At 37.1% G+C, this 18889-nt stretch overlaps 1 protein-coding gene across 3 annotated transcripts in view; it reads right to left on the bottom strand.

Annotated features, from left to right (window-relative positions):
• Window positions 1-18889, bottom strand: part of IQSEC1 (IQ motif and Sec7 domain ArfGEF 1) — a 679444-nt gene that overhangs the window by 448429 nt on the left and 212126 nt on the right. For all 3 annotated transcript variants that reach the window (XM_039547792.1, XM_039547791.1, XM_039547793.1), the window contains exon 2: window positions 12734-12763. In XM_039547792.1, coding sequence (XP_039403726.1) covers window positions 12734-12763 — 30 coding nt within the window. The remainder of the gene's footprint in view (window positions 1-12733; window positions 12764-18889) is intronic.

Raw genomic sequence — 18889 nt, forward strand, 5'->3', positions numbered from 1 at the left:
ACAGCTCTATTTTTCAGTACAAATATAAATCTGTTTTGTACATTAAATTATTATGATAATGTGCATTACTTGAACCAACAATTTCATTAAAATGATTATGTGCTTATAGCTCTTTTTGGAGCTACTGCCATATCAAATATATTCTCAAGTCAATTTGGAACAAATTTTCCCTCGATGTACATATCAAACACTTGCTATTGTTGCATTTCTTTACAAATTGGACCTAATGTAGTAATATGCAGGGGGAAAATAAGATGAGAGTTAGCTTAGCTCATGCAAAAGGTGTTTTGTCACCAAAACATAATATATGCTATGGCTGTGATTATTTTAGGAGCATTTATAGTATCTGAGGCTTTTAGTCCTATTATGAAGAATTCTAATATCCAGAATGGTGCTTCAATATGCTTAAGGCATTACCAGATAATTTGGAGGCTGGTAATCAGGTTAAAAAGCTATTTTCTCTCTCTTTCTTCTTCCTGCTACCTCATATTACCATGTAGCCATGAGCTACAACTTCTCAGGTAGTGGCATGATTTGGCCAGTGCAGTGCCAGAACTACAGCTTATCTGACTTTTAGTTTTTTGTTTAGATTGTTTAATCCAAACATGCATTATTATTTACATCAGTGGTTATTTTTTCCTCTGTTTTTTCAATCATAGTTTTATTAAAACTAAAAGAGACAGTTTCAATATAAAAATAATTTTAAGCTCTTCTTATATTCCTAATGATCTGTTCCTTAAATCCAAAAGCTTTTAAAACAGCTAATCTTTTAAATTATTTATGCGATTTGTTAACTGTTAAACTTCACTCAGCTTAAACAATGACACTAGACTGGCAATTTTGCTTTCTGGTCAAGATTTTCAGAAGTGTCTAGTGATTTTGCTTGGTTAATTTTTTTGGATGGCCAACCCAAGACACTTTAAAGGGGCTGGATTTTCAGAGAGTGGGTGCTCAGTGCTTTCTGAAAATTGCACCCTTTTAAATTGTCTCAAGTTGGGCATTCAAAAAGTTACAGCACTTAACACCAATAGACACTCTTGAAAATCTTGTTTACAGTTAGTTTCATTCTCTAGTTCTCATTTCCAAGTGACTAAAAACAGTACTGTTGCTGCTGTATTTTGGTTTCCAGCACTGTAAAGGAATGTTATTTTAAGCCCATCTGCAATTGAGTAAATTTTGAGTTTTTTGCATGCATTCCATTTTAAAAGTTCAGGGAAAGTTAATGGAAGCAAATTCCCATTAAGTGAGATTGGATGCAAACTGTGAAACCCATCACATTTACACAGCTCAAGTCCTGACTCCCATTCCACTTCTACAAAACACAAAAATCACCAAATTCTGCTTTCTGTAACACTAGTGTAAAACTGGGGCATCTCTACTGTTGTCAAGGAATGTACAATATTAAATGAGGGTGTGATAAATTGGGGCTATGTCTGTGCAGCTTATGAATTCTAGCTGATATTGTGAAGTTGTATTATGAAAAAAATGCTGAATCATGAGTGCTTATATGTATGTGGATCCACCACTGTGACAGGTCCTTAGCAGATACACACCAAACAAGGCCAATGGAAAATATCTAAGGTTAATGGGGGTATTTGGAGCACACAAAGGTTATGCTAAAAAAAAAAAAAATCAGCTGCATCCTTAGAGATCCAATTTTAGCTTATCTCCCCTGTATATAAAGACATACACCAGTCCAAGACGGCGCTAATAAATAAATGGCTAATTTATTTTGATAGGCTCCAAGAACTGGAGAAAATATTTAGTTACAGTTATGTATTAATAGGAGCTTAATCTAATTTTAAAATGTTAATAGGAAGAGATGTGTGTTTCTAATTAGGAGATTCACAGGGAAAACATTACTCACCTTTTAAGAACCCTTATTAGAGAATATGTTGGCATCTTCATACTTCAGCACTTCTGTAAGTAATTGCATATACTTAAAGCTAATATACACACACACCATTACATCTAATTATCAAACTCCAAATTCAATGCGATTAAAGATGCACATATTATGTGGTGGCCCTCCATGTATCTTATATATTTTCTGACAAAGTAAAAGCTTCATTAAAAGCCAAGAGACAATGTGATTCTAGTGAATAGGGCATTGGGGTGGGAGGCAGGCAACAAGATTTCTAGGCTTGTCTCTGACACAGACCTTTTCTGTTACTTTAGGTGAGTTGCTTTCACCTCTCTGCACCTCTGTTCCCTATTCCCTGTGTCAGACTTGTTTATTTTCACTAAGTTCTTCAGGTCAGGGACTTGTCTCTAATTAGTGTTTGTACAGTACCTAGCACAATAGGGCTCTGATATCCATTGGGGCCCCAAAGTGCTACTGTGATAACATATAATGATATTAAGGGGAACACTTACCCACACAAACCCTTGCAAGCAAGGAAATGCCCCATTAAGGCTTCCTTCGTAATAAACAGTAACTAACACATCACATTTACCACTTTCCCTGATAGACGGTGGGTCCTGTATAAATAAGTTCCAGAGACCTCCAATACATACAGTATCACAATTCGCACACCACATTTCTCATGATCTAATGCAAAATCTTAATTACGACCTTACTAATTTGTAGGGTCCATCTGTGTTCGACATTCCTGCGCTAGTGAACTGTGTAACTGGGAAGGATGAGGGTAGAGTTATGCTTTTAGGGTTTCTTGTTAGGTTGTTCTAAGATTTCTAAAATGTATTACTTATAATTTTTCCTTCCCTAGAAGCCACAAAGTTAGACACCTGGGGAACAATTCTAATTCCACTTGTTCCTGCATAATGCGGATGTAAATAAGATAAGCATCGGGCCCATGATAACTGAGGTACAGGTGGAGGGATATAAATAATTATCTCACAACATTTTTGTCACTTAACATACTTGTGAAACACTTTTGTGTTAAATTACCTGGCATATACAGAACACTTAATGGTGTGGTATAAAGATTAGATTAGCACTTGTTTGGGATGACCTAATTTGTGGTTTCATCTCCTCTTAGTAATGTGACCATCTTGAATTCCAGGTATTAAAACCTTTACAACATACTGTCATGTATTTTTGTATGCCATGTATATATATATGCAGTACACACATTAAATACATTTGCAAATTGCATGATACAATGTGTCTTCAATGTATACTGGTTTTTAAAAACTACATTCACAACCTTATTACCTGAAGCAATCCATTTCCTCTCCTCCTCACCCTCCTGTGTCAACCCAGAGCTTATTTTCTGATGACTTAAAAAAAATAAACAAACAAACAAACAAAAAAAACTTATTTGGTTCTAATAGAGAAATTGTTAATTATAAAATGCACTAGTGAAGCTTTGACAACATTTTAAAATGAATGTATTGCAATACCATTCATAAACTTCAGTCTAATTATATTATACGTATTTTATAGATTTTAAAAGGTATAAGCAATTTCATAAAGATCTAGAATATTTTTTAAATCAGGTACCTATTCTGTCCATTTTATCTCCATTAACAATAAAAGTGTCAAGTAAATTAATATGAAGCAACTCAGCATGTTCTCCTGTCTATTGTAAAGCTGAAGGGTCAACCTGATCTTTTCAATGTTGGTGCTTAAGAGTCTGTTTAGAAAATTAATAGTTTTTGATAATTTTGTTAATTTTTTAGGGTTACCATAAATACCATATGAAAAGTCTGTATGTCACAATTAAAGTAGCCACAGACAGTTCCTGTCATGCAGTCAGTGAATCAGAGAGACAACATAGTAACTGAACATTCACATGACTCACCCCTAAACTATGACATTGATGGTGTGGCTCTGTATACCTTTATTTTACCTGAAACTGATTTGCAAGCAGACACTGAGTTTTAATAAAGTCCTTCTAAATAAATAAATCAATAAAAAGTAAAATAACTGTGCAGAGCTGCTTTGTTTCTTGTTAGATGTTTCTTTGGCTCAGATCTGGAACTCCTTCTCAGGGCCCAATTCTCACCAGCCCCTCCCTACTACCTTTGCCCTCCTGCACAGGAACTCGATGGGGACTATACTCCCTGCTCCTTCCTAGCACCCCATGGTGTCAGATGCCTGAAAGGGGACAAAAGGGCTGGGGGGTGAGGTCCCGGTCATCCTCTCCCTTCATGCTGGCCAGCACAGCAAGGACCCTGTGAGGTTGCTGCAGTGGATGTTCTGAAGGGCACTGCTGGCAACACCCATGAGGTGAGTGCCTGAACAACTGGGTTATAGAATCAGTCTGTCTCAATCTCTCCTGTCGGAGCTGTTCCATGCTGTATACATAAATTAAATATTTACTGGGCCAAAGAGAAAGAGGCTGACATGAACCTGGGTTTTCAAAAATGTTTCACTGAAAACGTTTAGACCAGATCTACTTCACTGGCTATGTTACTACACCAGCGGCTACGTGGTGGGATGGCTTTGAATGGGTACATCAGCTCTGCACCACCCTGCAGTTCTCTGAAGGTGGGAAAAAGTATTATGCCCTCTTTAGAGCCCCTCTGTGTTCCTGCAGTGGAATAGAGAGGATTTGGCCCTATGTCTCGCAACATGTGTCTGCACTGAAGTGATGGGGGTGTGATTGCAGCTGGCATAGACGTACCCAAGAGAGCTTTAATCTAGCTACCTCAAGTACTAGAACAGTGAAACTGTGGCAGCATGGGCTTTTCAGTGCAGTCTGTATAAGCCTGCCTGGACCCACACAGATGGCTAGCCCAGTATGAAGCCCATGCTGCCATGGCTTCATTGCACTAGTTCCTGAGCTCACTAGATTCAAACTAGCTCTGGTATGTCTACACAAATCACACTCTATGACTGCAGTGTAGCCACACACATTGGGTGCGGGGGGAGTACACATAACTTCTCAAAGTAAAATTTAAGGTAGATAACAGTGCTGCTAGTGAATTCTTTTACAGTCTTGCTTGACAGAAAGACTCACGTAATTGTCATCTTCAAATCAGTGTAAGTCTCCTCTTTTGAAATCCCCACACCACACACATTTTTGAATTCTTTGTCTTTTTGTTGCCTGTCAGAGCTATTGAAGATTCAGCTATGTAATCCAGAGGTAAGAAAAATACCTTTTCATTCTGAGGTGTTGCTTTAGCTATTCTTACAAGCTTTGAAGTACGCAGTGTTGTTGTAGCTGTGTCAGTCCCAGGATATTAAAGAGAAAACATGGGTGAGGGAATTTATTTTATTGGACCAACTTCTGTTGGTGAGAGAGAAGTTTTCAAGCCACATAGAGCTTATTTTCAGGTCTGGGAAAGGTATTCAGAATGTCACAGCTAAATACTATATCAAACATATCTTAGCATACATAGTTAGCACATATTCTAAGGAACCATGGTCTTGACATCTTGTATTCATCTGTGACACTTGGAATACCTTGATGGAACAGATAATTTAGCATAGGTAGTTAGCACATGTGACTTGTATTTAGCTGTGACACTGAGTACCTTTCCTTAACCTGAGAAAGACCTTTATGTGGCTTGAAAGCTTGCCTCTCACCAACAGAAGTAGGCCAAATAAAAAAATATTACCTCACTCCCTTGTCTCGCTAAGCTTTGAAGTGACAGTTTATACTACTTTTTTCATAGTAAATATTCTGAGCTCTGTCACATTGTATTAAAATGACTCAAAATAAATTGCATTTTCTACTCACAGCTGTATGAAAAAAGGCACAGCTAATTAAAAGGACTGACATATTTCATAGATCCATGTATACACCTTTATTACCTGGAGAAAGTAAACTTTCTCACTATCTATTTTAATGGCTTTAGTTAATTTAAATATCTAGACCACATTTACTGTAATAACACACTATAAATAACCTCAAACTGATATTATAATATTGTTACATTTTAACATCACAAGAATGTATTTTAACTGAGTTCAGTTGCCAGAAGTGATCTTTCAAGTTATGGGCAATCTTTATTGACATGGAAGAACACACAGAAAAAGAGAACCACCATCGAAGTGAAGGGTCTAGTCACATGAATCGTACTAAAATAAATGAGGACTGTAAGATCACAGACTTTCTGACTTATTTATTTTTTTGAATTGTTTTGAAGTAAAATCAGAGTAAATGTTACTAATGAAACAAAGTCCTGTATTGGCTGGGGCCTGATGACTTTTTAGACCACTCTGTTTTTCCATATGCACCATCATGTGATCATCTGAGGTACACGGTCATATACTTCCTTTAATGTGCCTGTTTGGAGTGTGAAGAGCAGGTGTCTTCAGAGTGACCCTGACCATCAAATTCCTGTATCTAGCTGTGGGAACTTCTGATCATCAAATTCAAGCAACTCAACAAAAGTGCCCTATTCAGATGTAATAATCTTATGTGATATACCATTCCATGTGCAAAACATAAGTAAGTACTTCAAAACCAAATATCTAAGAAAGACCATCTATCAAGGCAAAACTCTTTAGTATTTATACTGCAGCTCAGTGCATCTGTAACCCATGTAACCCAAGACATGTGTAACCCACAAACCTCCTGAGTGTGGTGTTCTGTCCCATCTAGTGGCACCAAGACCACTTGGAGAGAAAGATTAATGATTTGCTCTACAACCTTAGCTAACAGTCAGTTGGCTTCTAACTCATGCGGTAAAGGCTCATGCACTAAAACTTCAGAGATCCCAGGTTTGATCCCCCCGACAACCAGGGTCTGTTGGAGTTACACATCCACAGAGACTGGCACAAGTACTCTGATGTCATCTGAATGTGGGGGGACTAAAATTAGTTGTGTGGGGATTCTTTGGTTCTTTTTAAAGATAACCCATCTACCTTTTTTAAAAGGGTTTGTTTTTCCAACAAGAATTATGAAAAATGTAGTGCCCAGAGGTAAATTCACTGAGGTAAAATACATTGTCTACATTTCAGAATTTCTTAGGGTGGGGTGGGGGAGCCCTACAATAAAGAAGAGAAAGGATTATATTTACTGTAGACCTAGGATTCTAAACCAAATATGCTCTAAAAATCAATATGACAGCAAACTCACCACATTTGACAAATAGCAAGTTAAATAGGTTTCATATTTAACATTCTACACAGTATTGTTCATCAAGTAATTTTATCGATTCAATGATGGGACTAGCAAGTTTTACTTGTTTTAGAAGGTAAACACTCTCTTATTAAAGATGAGAAGTTACCTAAACTATCTCCAGGTGGAAAATTACTTTATTTAATTTTAGGCACAAAATGTGCTGTCAGAGCATTCAAAGCATACTGTTAAGCAGAAGCAGAACTCATTTCACAAAAGTAATAAAGATCCTTCTGGTAAATGGATAACTTGCAAAGAATGACACCAATACACTCCTTTTTTCAATCCCTGGTCTGGTGGGAAGTCATGAAGAAATTGCTCAAAGGAGTTTCTTGCTAACATTCAGCAATTAAATAGGTTGCCTAGTTATACAAGTTTTGTTTTTGCAGTATTTAACATAGCAGTGTGTTTAGAGCCATGATTACAGCCAGTGTGTTTGCTCAGTTTCTGAAGTGGCTTTAACTCACCATTACATATCCTGCATTCCCAGAACAGATGGCGGCATGACTGGCCCTGAGTGTGAACTAGATCAGACTTGGATTAAGCTCTTTCTAGTATAAACAAGACACTGGCAGCCAATAGCTTTGGTGGATTTAAGTGTCTCATCTAGATTTAGACTGAGCCAGGTTGGAGAATAGTAGTCAAATGTCAGAAGCTTCCAGCATCTTGTTTACAGTACATCTCCACTGGTGGTGGGAATTTTAGAAGAAAATTTAGAGGATCCTTTTTATTTGCCTTCTGCAACATAAAAAAAATAAAAACAAACCAGAATTCAGATTTTCAAGCTTTTCTCTACAATCATGACAGCTAGAAATTTGTTACTTTTAAAGCTGAGATTCTGATGTATTCACATGACTCCAGGAGCTGGGGCTTTAAGAAAAAACACCACATACCATGAAGCAGCAAAGAATCCTGTGGCACCTTATAGACTAACAGACGTTTTGCAGCATGAGCTTTCGTGGGTGAATACCCACTTCTTCGGATGCAAGTAGTAGGATTATTACATCTCCACTACTTGCATCCGAAGAAGTGGGTATTCACCCACGAAAGCTCATGCTGCAAAACGTCTGTTAGTCTATAAGGTGCCACAGGATTCTTTGCTGCTTCTACAGAACCAGACTAACACGGCTACCCCTCTGATACTTGACCACATACCATGAGACTTTTCTCCTCCCACCCTCTATCTGTTCTGTCCTATTTTGACTGTAAGCAGATTGGGACACAGACCAGCTATCACTAGGCGTTTGTACAACTACTAGCAAAATGGGGTCCCAATCTCAGCTGGGCCTACAGGAATGACCATAATAAAAATAATAAACATATTGTAAGTTAGACACAGACTACTGTCTCCTATGTATTCATTTCCTTCCCCAAAAAGAAATAATCTATTGTTTGAGTCCAAATCTTACCAAGCATTTGAATTTCATAACACTGCATTTAAGTCAACTATTCCATTATTATTATTATTATTAGTTAACAAAATGGAGAAAGTTCCTGATACTATTGCAAAAATACACTCATTTGTAGCTTTGTTGTAACTGTCCAGAATCCTTTCTTAGCCCATTTATACTGAAGGGGAAGGAAAATTCCATACTGGTAAATAAGAAAAAACCTGCTAGTATTCAATTTTATATGGTAGATTAACAAGACTGGTACTAATGTATTAAACTTGCCTCTGAGCCAACTAAATTAATCCATCCTTCTGTTAATATAAGGAACTAAGAGTCACAGGAGTTAATTAGCCCACACTCCACTATGCCTCAGCTCTGACCTACGTTGAGCACATTTACAGGAGGAAGAGGAGCCCAGCTCCCCTACCACTCACAATTTCCACGTCCATTTGCTGAGACTGCAAACATAAGAGCTAATTATGGTACTGGTTGCTATAACTTGGACAATATTCCAAAAGGAAGTCAATTAAGACTCCTTCAGCATACATTAGGTCACTAAACAGCAGGGGATGCTAATGCCTTTTGATGACCTAGGGGTAGGCAGCACCATGTCTCATTATCAATCCTATTAGTTATCCAATCCTACAAACATCTTATTTTTTTTGCTTTCTTTGCAAAAACGGTGCTCGTGAAATGGTACATTTATTAGTACAAATTGCCATTTTCTTTGTGTACTGTAGATAGTAAGAGTCTGACATGTATGAATTTCCAGCCACTGCCCTCTTTCTTGTTTATTATCTATAAGTGTATCAAACAAACCCTGAATGAAATCCCTTAGTAGTATCTATTATTTGTCCAATAAATATTCACACTGGGAATTTTATTCCTGGATTGCCACCAAACTGCAGCATCTTGCCTCTCTACTCTACTTCATGGATTCTATTGAGAACAATTTGGCAGAAGAAGCTGACGAATGCTATGGTCAGCATATTGATCTCACCAGCATTTTTACATTCACTGATGTATTCATTTGTGTAGAGAAATGATTATTTCTTCTTGTCACAAAACTGAAGTGCTGCTCCCTGAACTGCCTTCATCGCCTCATTTGAGATGATTAAATTGCACCTTGAGCTATGCACTATGAAAGAAGTAATAAAGAAGCAAAACAATACAAGCAACTTGACTACAAGCTCAAGATGTTACCTAGAGAGAAAAGTGGGCCTTTGTGGAAAACAAAGCAAAGCGAAAGTAGTACGATCGGAAGGAAAAAAAGCACGAACACAGACAGGCAAAAGGGTATAAAGCCATTTTGGATTAAAATTTACCCACTCTGCAAATCTCAGCATAAGTGGACTGTGTAGGGTATAGAATATACCCCATGGGCTGAAATAGCAAATGCTGCCCCTTTGTCACCCCAAGTGCCAGGATTTCTGGTCATTAGATTCATATTAGCTCTGGCCTATTTCTAAATACACCCTTTGTGCTGGCCTGTTTTAGATTGGGGCTACATCTTGAAATCATTCTGAAACTGAAGCTAGTGCTAGTGTGGAGATGAATTTCATGCTGAAAGAACATTACACCTATCCTCTGGGAGGAATTCGAGGTGTTAGTGTTTGCCATTAAAGTACTAAATGGTTTGAGATCTGGTTATCTGAAATAATGCTTCTCTGTGCTGTACTGTCACGGCTTCATTCTGTGAAGATGCTCAGTCTAGACATCCCCTTTGCTATAAGAAGCAGGATGTTGCTGGCAGGGCATTCCCCAACTTTGCAACTCAGTCCCTTACTCCAGTCCACCAAAGCTTGGATTTATTAGTCTTCCAAGAGTGCTACAGATCCCATCTATTTTCCCAAGCATTAGGGGAAAAGATGTGCTGAGGGCTGAAGAGTTTGGGTTTATTTTATTATCGTCATTATAGTTGCTGGTGAATACTTACTGTCAAGTTCTTTTGGTTTTTGGTTTTTGCACTATATAATTCTAATTTATGGGCTTCATACCCAGAGCATGGGATGGGCCCAGACAAAGTATTTTATAAAGATAAATATGTATTTATTTGAAGGCAGCATGGAGACTAACTGAGCTCCCCACTGTAGAGGAATCTGTTCTATCTGCACCCTCTAGACTGCAGAGGGGAATTGAACCTTTAGTAAACACACACTTGAAGGTAGAATAGGCTCTCTATTGTGATTTCATATGAAAATAGCAGATCATCCTTTTCCAATCACCAAATAAAATATGAAAATGGTTGCCAGCAGCTAAGTCAAAGAAGGGCAAATCAACAAAATCAAAATGCCAAAGAAGGAAATCATCATGGGCAGGAATCTGATCTCAGGTACATCACGGTAAGTCTTGAGTAACTCTATTGACTTCAGCAAAGTGATTCTCAACCTATGAGATCAGAATATAACCCAATGTGATTTTAGTTATTTTGGGCTTTTCTTTTTAACTTTCTCCCTAAGCAGACCAATATTGCAATGAATAGGAAGAGTATGGGTAAATGAACGTGCATATTATAAATATTTATCAAAGTGGTCAAACTCCACTGCCTGGCCATTGGACTCAGACAATTTCTTATTGCACTTACCAACATATTGTTGTGTACACAACCTATAATATCTTTGACGACTAAGGGAGCCTAAAGAAACTCCAGGCAGGAGTTTAAGTTGTGGGGGCCTTTATACTGGCCCTTCCCAGCATAATAAACAAACAGGCAAAATTCTGTGTTCCCTTTTCAGTTTTCACTCAGTCCTTATTTCAGGCAAATTTAAAATGGGACAAATTCAGTAGATAGCACATTTATAGCATGTGTTTTCAAATGCTTTATGACTAACTATCTATTCCTTCTTTTATGAATAATCTGAATATACCATACTAAGAATAGTTTCTTCTTCAACTCTAGAAATGTGAGGCCATGCTAATTACTAAATTTAAGGGAGTTGTGTATCTGCGTATGTCTCCTTCACTACAATCCTAACTACTAACCAATTATTCTAATTCTCCTATTGTATGCACAGAACATGCTTTCCGCTTCTTCCACACTCTACTCCACATGCAGGTCAGTTCCACATTGATTTGATATTTATTGAAAAGTGTCCTAATTAAGCAATCAGCTGAAAGGCACAGAGAGCTGGTGCGTGATTCTGAGCAGAGTTTTCACTCATGTTTTAGAAAATCTCTTGGTGTCTGATACACAAATATGAAACTGATTAATCTGCAAGTCAGTGAGTTTTTGCAGATACTCCAAACCAGAGCAGCCTAGAGTTGATTTTTTGGTGGCGGTGATTTTCTGGTGGGAATAGCTTACAATGCCAGCAGTTGGGGAAACATGGTAACCATGAAATAGCAAACTGGAGAACTTAGGCAGAGATTTTGTGGCTGCCATTCTGGATCTAGCAATCATGGATCCAAGCCTGCATTCCTTGTGCATCAAGACATTCGTTTTAGCTAAAAAGAGTATGAATGCAAGTGAAATGCAGAAACAGGTTCCAAGTGTGCAGTTTTTAAAGTTCTGACTGATTTAAAATGCCCACTAAGAGTTCCACAGTTCACAGCTATGACAAAGAAGAGAAATATATTTTCAGTGTGTGAGGCAAATCCAAGACAATAACTATAAAATATGTTACATACATTAAAGGTCTGATGCCCTAACCATCAACATCTTCCAGGGCATCAGGATCTCCATGAAATCAAACTAGTTTAAAGAAAATCTAAGAAGTTTCTCTCTTTTGTTATGTAAAAGAACAGGATTGTACAAAAGACAACCAAACATGAGAGCAGAGGGACATTTTGTATTGACATGGAATTTGACAGCTGTTATGCCCTAGAACTAAGAGTTGGTGCACTCCTTTGCTAGAGTAATGGCCAACATGCAACACGGTAAGAAGAAACACTAGAAATTACAATGAAATTATGTTCCCTGGCTGTCCCAGTCTTTGGTTTTGCTATGGTACAGAAAATCCTCTCACACACAAGTCTGAACTAAACCTTCTTGCAGTCTGTTGTGGCTAGATAACAAGGCCAGCAAACACTGTGCTTGTCTATTTGTTGGTCCTAATTGAAACACAATCACTATAGCATGCTTTTTTATTCTTGTGTAAAATAGGACCAATTTTAAAACAAAAATTAAAAAAAGATAGTAAAACATTCTGTCTTTTGTTTTGTGCTTTTAAATCAAGCCTTTTTTAAATGCAAAACACAGTTTACTTGGAGCATTAAGCCAGAAACCAAAGCACGCTGTTTCATTAAAATAACCAGCTCTGTAGGGACTGTGAGATAGAAGGAAGAAATGACAATGTAAACACGTACCTGACGCTTCTTGAGCTTTCACCTTCGGACCTGCAAAGTAACAAAAAGTAGTATTTAGAACACCACCACTTCAGCTCTTTGCATTCATAACATAAACAGACCCTCATTCACGTTTTGCAAATGCCAGAAATACTTACTCATCTTTAATGCTTTCTCTCTTTAAGTTTCATTTTATATCTCCAGTGCTTTTATACTTTTGCTACCAATTAGCAATTTTAAAAAAATGGTTCTATTTAAAGTAACAAGAAATCAGTTAGGAGAAATTAAAAAGATGATAACAGTTAACAAGCCAATAATGAGGACACTTAAATGTAAGCTATCACACTCTTGAACTTTCATAAAGACTTTTTGTAAATATGCACTATCACAGATTTATGTTCCACGTTTGTAAAGTACAAATATCAGCCTCTTACATCCCATACTAGCAGCAGATTAGCTTTTACATTCTTTAGTCTTTTTTCAGTCTTCAGTATTAAAAGGTCATGGACATATACATTTAGGAATCTAATCCCCAGACTTCTCAAATATTGCTCTGCTTCCAAAGAGCTATGGATTGCAAATACAATCAACCTAAAATATGATTTTTTGAAAATATGTATGTTTCTTAAATTGTGAGAAAGTGAAAGAAAATATGCTCTACTGCAGTTATTTAAGTGCTACCATCATATTTTCTCTTCTAAATGGGAGTAATTTTATGAATCCACAATGATGCAAAACCTACTTTTTCCTCTCATGTTTGCTATTTTTAAATATGGAGATTGAATAGGATATCATTCAAACTGACAAACTTTCCTTCCCTGAAGAAAAATAGAAACTGGATACAGTTTTAATATTTCATGAATGAGTGCAGAATCCAGAGCAGAATATATAAAATCATTTGTCTGAGTCTGTCAAAAAATGCATCTGGTCTTAGCACTACAGAAAACCTAAAATATTTGCCTCTGTATCCTGGTGAGGTAAGGATGACAAACTTACATTTTGATTAGTTAATCTGTAGTAGGGCTGTCAAGTGATTAAAAAAAAATTTGTGATAAATTGCACAATAAAATTAATTACAATTAATTGCACTGTTAAACAATAATATAATACTATTTATTTAAATATTTTGGATGTTTTTCACATTTTAAAAATATATTGATTTCAATTATAATCACAGTATAAAAAGTGTACAATGCTCCCTTTATATGTACTTTTGATTACAAATATGTACATGGTAAAAAACAAAAGAAATTGTATTTTTCAATTCATCTAATACAAGTACTGTAGTGCAATCTCTTTATCATGAAAGTTGAACTTACCAATGTAGAATTATGTACAAAAAATAACTTCATTCAAAAATAAAACAATGTAAAACTTTAGAGCCTATAAGCCAATCGCTCAGACAAAAAAGTTTGTTTATATTTGCAGGAGATAAGCTGCCCGCTTCTTGTTCACAAAGTAACCTGAAAGTGAGACCAGGCATTCACATAGCACCATTGTAGCCGGTATCTCAAGATATTTACATGCCAGGTGTGCTAAATATTCATATGTCCCTTCATGCTTCAACCACCATTCCAGAGGATGTGTCCATACTGATCATGGGTTCTGCTCAATATCGATCCAAGGCAGTGCAGACCGATGCATGTTCATTCTCATTATCTGAGTCAAATACCACCAGAAGAAGGTTGATTTTCTTTTTCGGTGGTTCAGGTTCTGTAGTTTCCTCATCGGAGTGTTGCTCTTTTAAGACTTCTGAAAGCATGCTCCACACCTCATCCCTCTCAGATTTTGGAAGGCACTTTAGATTCTTAAACCTTGGGTTGAGTGCTGTAGCTATCTTTAGAAATCTCACATTAGTATCTTCTTTGTGTTTTGTCAAATCTGCAGGAAAAGTGTTCTTAAAAAAAAGAACAACATGTGCGGAGCCATCATCCAAGACTACTACAACATGAAATATATGGCAGAATGGGGGTAAAATGGAGCCGGAGATATACAATTCTCCCCTAAGGAGTTCAGTCACAAATTTAATTAACACATTTTTTTAACGAGCATCATCAACATGTCCTCTGGAATGGTGGCTGAAACATGAAGGGGCATATGAATGTTTAGCATATCTGTCATGTAGATACCTTACAATGCCGGCTACAAGAGTGCCATGTAAATGCTTGTTTTCACTTTCTGGTGACAATGTAAATTAGAAGAGGGCAGCATTATCTCCTGTAAATGTAAACAAACTTTTTTTGTTTTAGTGATTGGCTGAACTAGAAGTAGGACTGAGTGGACTTGTATGCTCTAAAGTTTTGCGTTGTTTTGTTTTTGAGAGCAGTTATGTAACAAAAAAATCTACATTTGTAAGTTGCACTTTCACGATAAAGAGATTACACTGCAGTACTTGTAAGAGGTGAATTGAAAAATACTGTTTGGTTTTTTTTTTTTTTTACAGTGCAAATATTTGTAATCAAAATAATAATATAAAGTGAGCAGTGTACAATTTGTATTCTGTGTTGTAATTTAAATAAATGTATTTGAAAATGTAGAAAACCATCCAAAATATTTAATAAATTTTAATTGGTATTCTATTGTTTATCAGTGCGATTAAAACAGTGATTAATCACGATTACTTTTTTTAATCACAATTAATTTTTTTTAGTTAATCGCATGAGTTAACTGTGATTAACTGAGAGCCCTAATCTGTAGCTGATTTTTTTTTTCAGTATCCAAAAGGGAGGAACAAAAATCATATGTCACATCCTTTGTAAGAACCCAAATAAAATGTATGAAAGGAAACTATGACAGCTGTAACCAACTTCTACAGCTTAATTGTTTTGGAATCTTTATTTAGGACTTTCAATTACCTATAGTAAGAGCTGTGCAGTTGATTGCATAAATGAACTATCATTGTGCCAACTTCCCATTAGCATATTAATGCAGTTTTGCACAAAAAGGAGATGTTAACTAGAGAATACAGAATTAATTTTGGTTACTGCACACAAATCTAACAATGCCATCACCGAATTCTAGATCAAAGTCCCATCTGAAGTAGATATAACGATCATTGTGCCATTGTGCCCCATCTCAAAAAAGATGTATTGGAATTGGAAAAGGTTCAGAAAAGGGCAACAAAAATGATTAGGGGTATGGAACAGCTGCCATATGAGCAGAGATTAATAAGACTGGGACTTTTCAGCTTGGAAAAGAGATGGCTAAGTGGGGGGATATGATAGAGGTCTATAAAATCATGCCTGGTTTGGAGAAAGTAAATAAGGGAGGGTTATTTACTCCTTCTCATAACACAAAAACTAAGAGTCACCAAATAAAATTAATAGGCAGCAGTTTTAAAACAAAGAAAAAGAAGTATTTCTTCACACAACACACAGTCAACCAGTGGAACTCCTTGCCAGAGGATGTTATGAAGGCCAACACTATAACAGAGTTCAAAAAAATAACTAGATAGGTTCATGGAAGATAGGTCCATCAATGGCTACGATGGACAGTGATGGTGTCCCTAGGCTCTGTTTGCCAGAAGCTGGGAATGGGTGACAGGGATCATTTGATGATTACCTGTTCTGTTCATTTCCTTTGGGATAGCTGGCATTGGCCACTGTCAGAAGACAGGATACTGGGCTAGATGGACCTTTAGTCTGACCCAGAATGGCCATTCTTATATTCTTATAAGTAATGAATTCTTGAGGAGTACATATTCTAATTATTATATGATTATAGGCAGAGCTGGCAGTGGAACCTATAGTCCAATTTATATGATACATTCCATGATAAGACCCTGTTTTCAGTTGTTTAGAAGTTTTACCAAACATTAACTGTTCAAACTGAAAGTTTCCATGTTCAGTTTCTGCTTGAGGCTAAATTGCTTTTGGAAAGTTTCAGCTAATATGGTTCAGTTGTTTCTGAAAACAAAATTAGTCGAAATAACCTGTTTTCCCCTATATTAAAAAAAATTCTTACAACCATTTAGTTGAGAAGCACTAGGGACTCCAAATGTTGGAACAAGGGCTTTACATTTGGAAGAAGGATTGCTGTGCTGTCAGGGATATCCCTTGTGCCATCCCTGTGAGAATATGCCCAAATTTGGCCAAGTTATGAGGCTTTCAAATCTCAGTTGGCACACTTTCAGTAGAGACTTCTCTGACTTTGGCAGCTAAATTCTTTGAAGAGTTGCCCTGTGCATACTTCAGGCTGGGGCTGCAGGAAAGGCAGAGGGAAAGGGGACAGGAGCTGGGGTGTTCAGGGGGTGGAGAGTCACAAAAGGGCAGGAGGCAGGGCACGGGTGGTGCAGAGAAAGGGAGGAGGAGAGAGGGTGGGGTCAGAGTGGGGACACAGGGGCAGAAGGGTCTGTAGCAAGTAGAATACAGTCCCCTCCAGAATCTGGAATTGAATCCAGGAGTCCTGCATTTCTACATTTCTCTGCTGTCTGCAAATAGTTGTGAAGCCCACTTGTAAACAGTGCATCTCATCCTCATCTAGAGCGTGGTCCACACAGAAGATAACAGCCTTCTACTGCTACTAGTTATGCTATTAGCTCAAGGGCTAGAGGTCTGTGCTATCGATCAAAAGGTCAAAACTCGTATGATGATCCAAGTTTGGGAATGGGAAGGGTAAGGAATAGGTTATCAATATGGTTAAAAAAAATAATCAGAATTTCTGGTTCAGTTTTCTTTTTTCTTTTTAAACACACTTGGGAAATTGCACCCCAAAAAATGTATGTTAACGGAATGTTAAGGTTGCAAAGTCAAGAACTTATGTTAGGAAATTCCAGACTTAAGGTTGCCTATGCAACTTTACAGAGAAGGATGTTGGTTATCAAAAACTAATACATATTATGACACAAAATATTTCATGTCTCCTGTAAGCTTGTGACCTTTTGGATGAAAAGAGGAATGGACTATCTAAAACCTGGTTAGAAAAAGCCATCATCTCCAAGAAGAATATGAAACATTATGCTAGAGGTGAGGAAAAGCTTTGGCTGAGAAAAAGCCAAGAGATTTTTACCATATTGGGAAATAAGTACCTTTCAAGATTCTGTAACTAAAGTTTAGCACCTTATTGTCAGTATTTTTTGTAGATATTATCAGGTGTTGAAGGTCTTTTTGCCTTCTGTTTTCTCTATTATAACTTCCAATAAATGTCACTTTGGTTTTCATAGAATGTCAGGGTTGGAAGGGACCTCAGGAAGTCATCTAGTCCAACCCCCTGCTAAAAGCAGGACCAATCCCCAGACAGATTTTTGCCCCAGATCCCTAAGTGGTTGCCTCAAGGATTGAATTCACAACCCTGGGTTTAACAGGCCAGTGCTCAAACCACTGAGCTATCCGTCCCCCCATCTAGAACTGAACCAGATCTAGATGCTCTTTTTTGGGCAGGGAGTGGCTGGGACTTTGAAGAACATTATTGCTCTCTGGTCATTGAAAGGGCTGTGGCTAGTGATCTGAATACAGACCAAGGAGTGACATCCAGATATGGAATAGCTGTAAAAAGAGCAAAGATAGCTGAGTGTATTGACAGGCAGTGTCACAAACATTTCAATGCAAAATGACAGAAATTAATGCTCTGGAGAATACTGCTGCCTTAAGCAAAGTAAGAAATGCTGCTGCCAGAAAGAAAAATGTAGCAAAATCCAAACCACGTAATATAATTAAACTATTCCAGAGAGATGTAAATAACACACAAAACTTGTAAACAGATACAATTACCTTCCTGGAAAGTTTGAATACAATTTCATTGCAATTATCTCCTTTTACTTTAAAGATTACTGAAAATATTTCTGGGTATCCTCATTCTCCAACTAACAAGAGGATGCTATGTTTAGTGGTATCTTTCAGCACTAAAACATGGTAATTTACTGTAGTATTTGGTATCAGTCACAAGCATAACATCATCTCCTATAAAAGACATCAGTGAAGAACAATCCTGACCTTTGTAAATGCCTGAGTTCTAAAGTGTCAGTGATATTATGTAGTCTTATTTATGGTATATAAAGTTAATCCTACTGTATATAAAGATTTTTTTTTTCCACAGAAGGAACATGAAGGGTGGAACAACCCTACATATCTACAAATCAAAGGCAGTCAGTAAAATAAATACTGAATTGGCCCTTGCCATAGATCAGTTCACATTAATGAAGATGGTATCTGATTTGGCATATATTTATTTGCAACTGAA

This window comes from Mauremys reevesii, linkage group 7 (assembly GCF_016161935.1).
Source record: "Mauremys reevesii isolate NIE-2019 linkage group 7, ASM1616193v1, whole genome shotgun sequence".
Classification (NCBI taxonomy): Eukaryota; Metazoa; Chordata; order Testudines; family Geoemydidae; genus Mauremys; species Mauremys reevesii.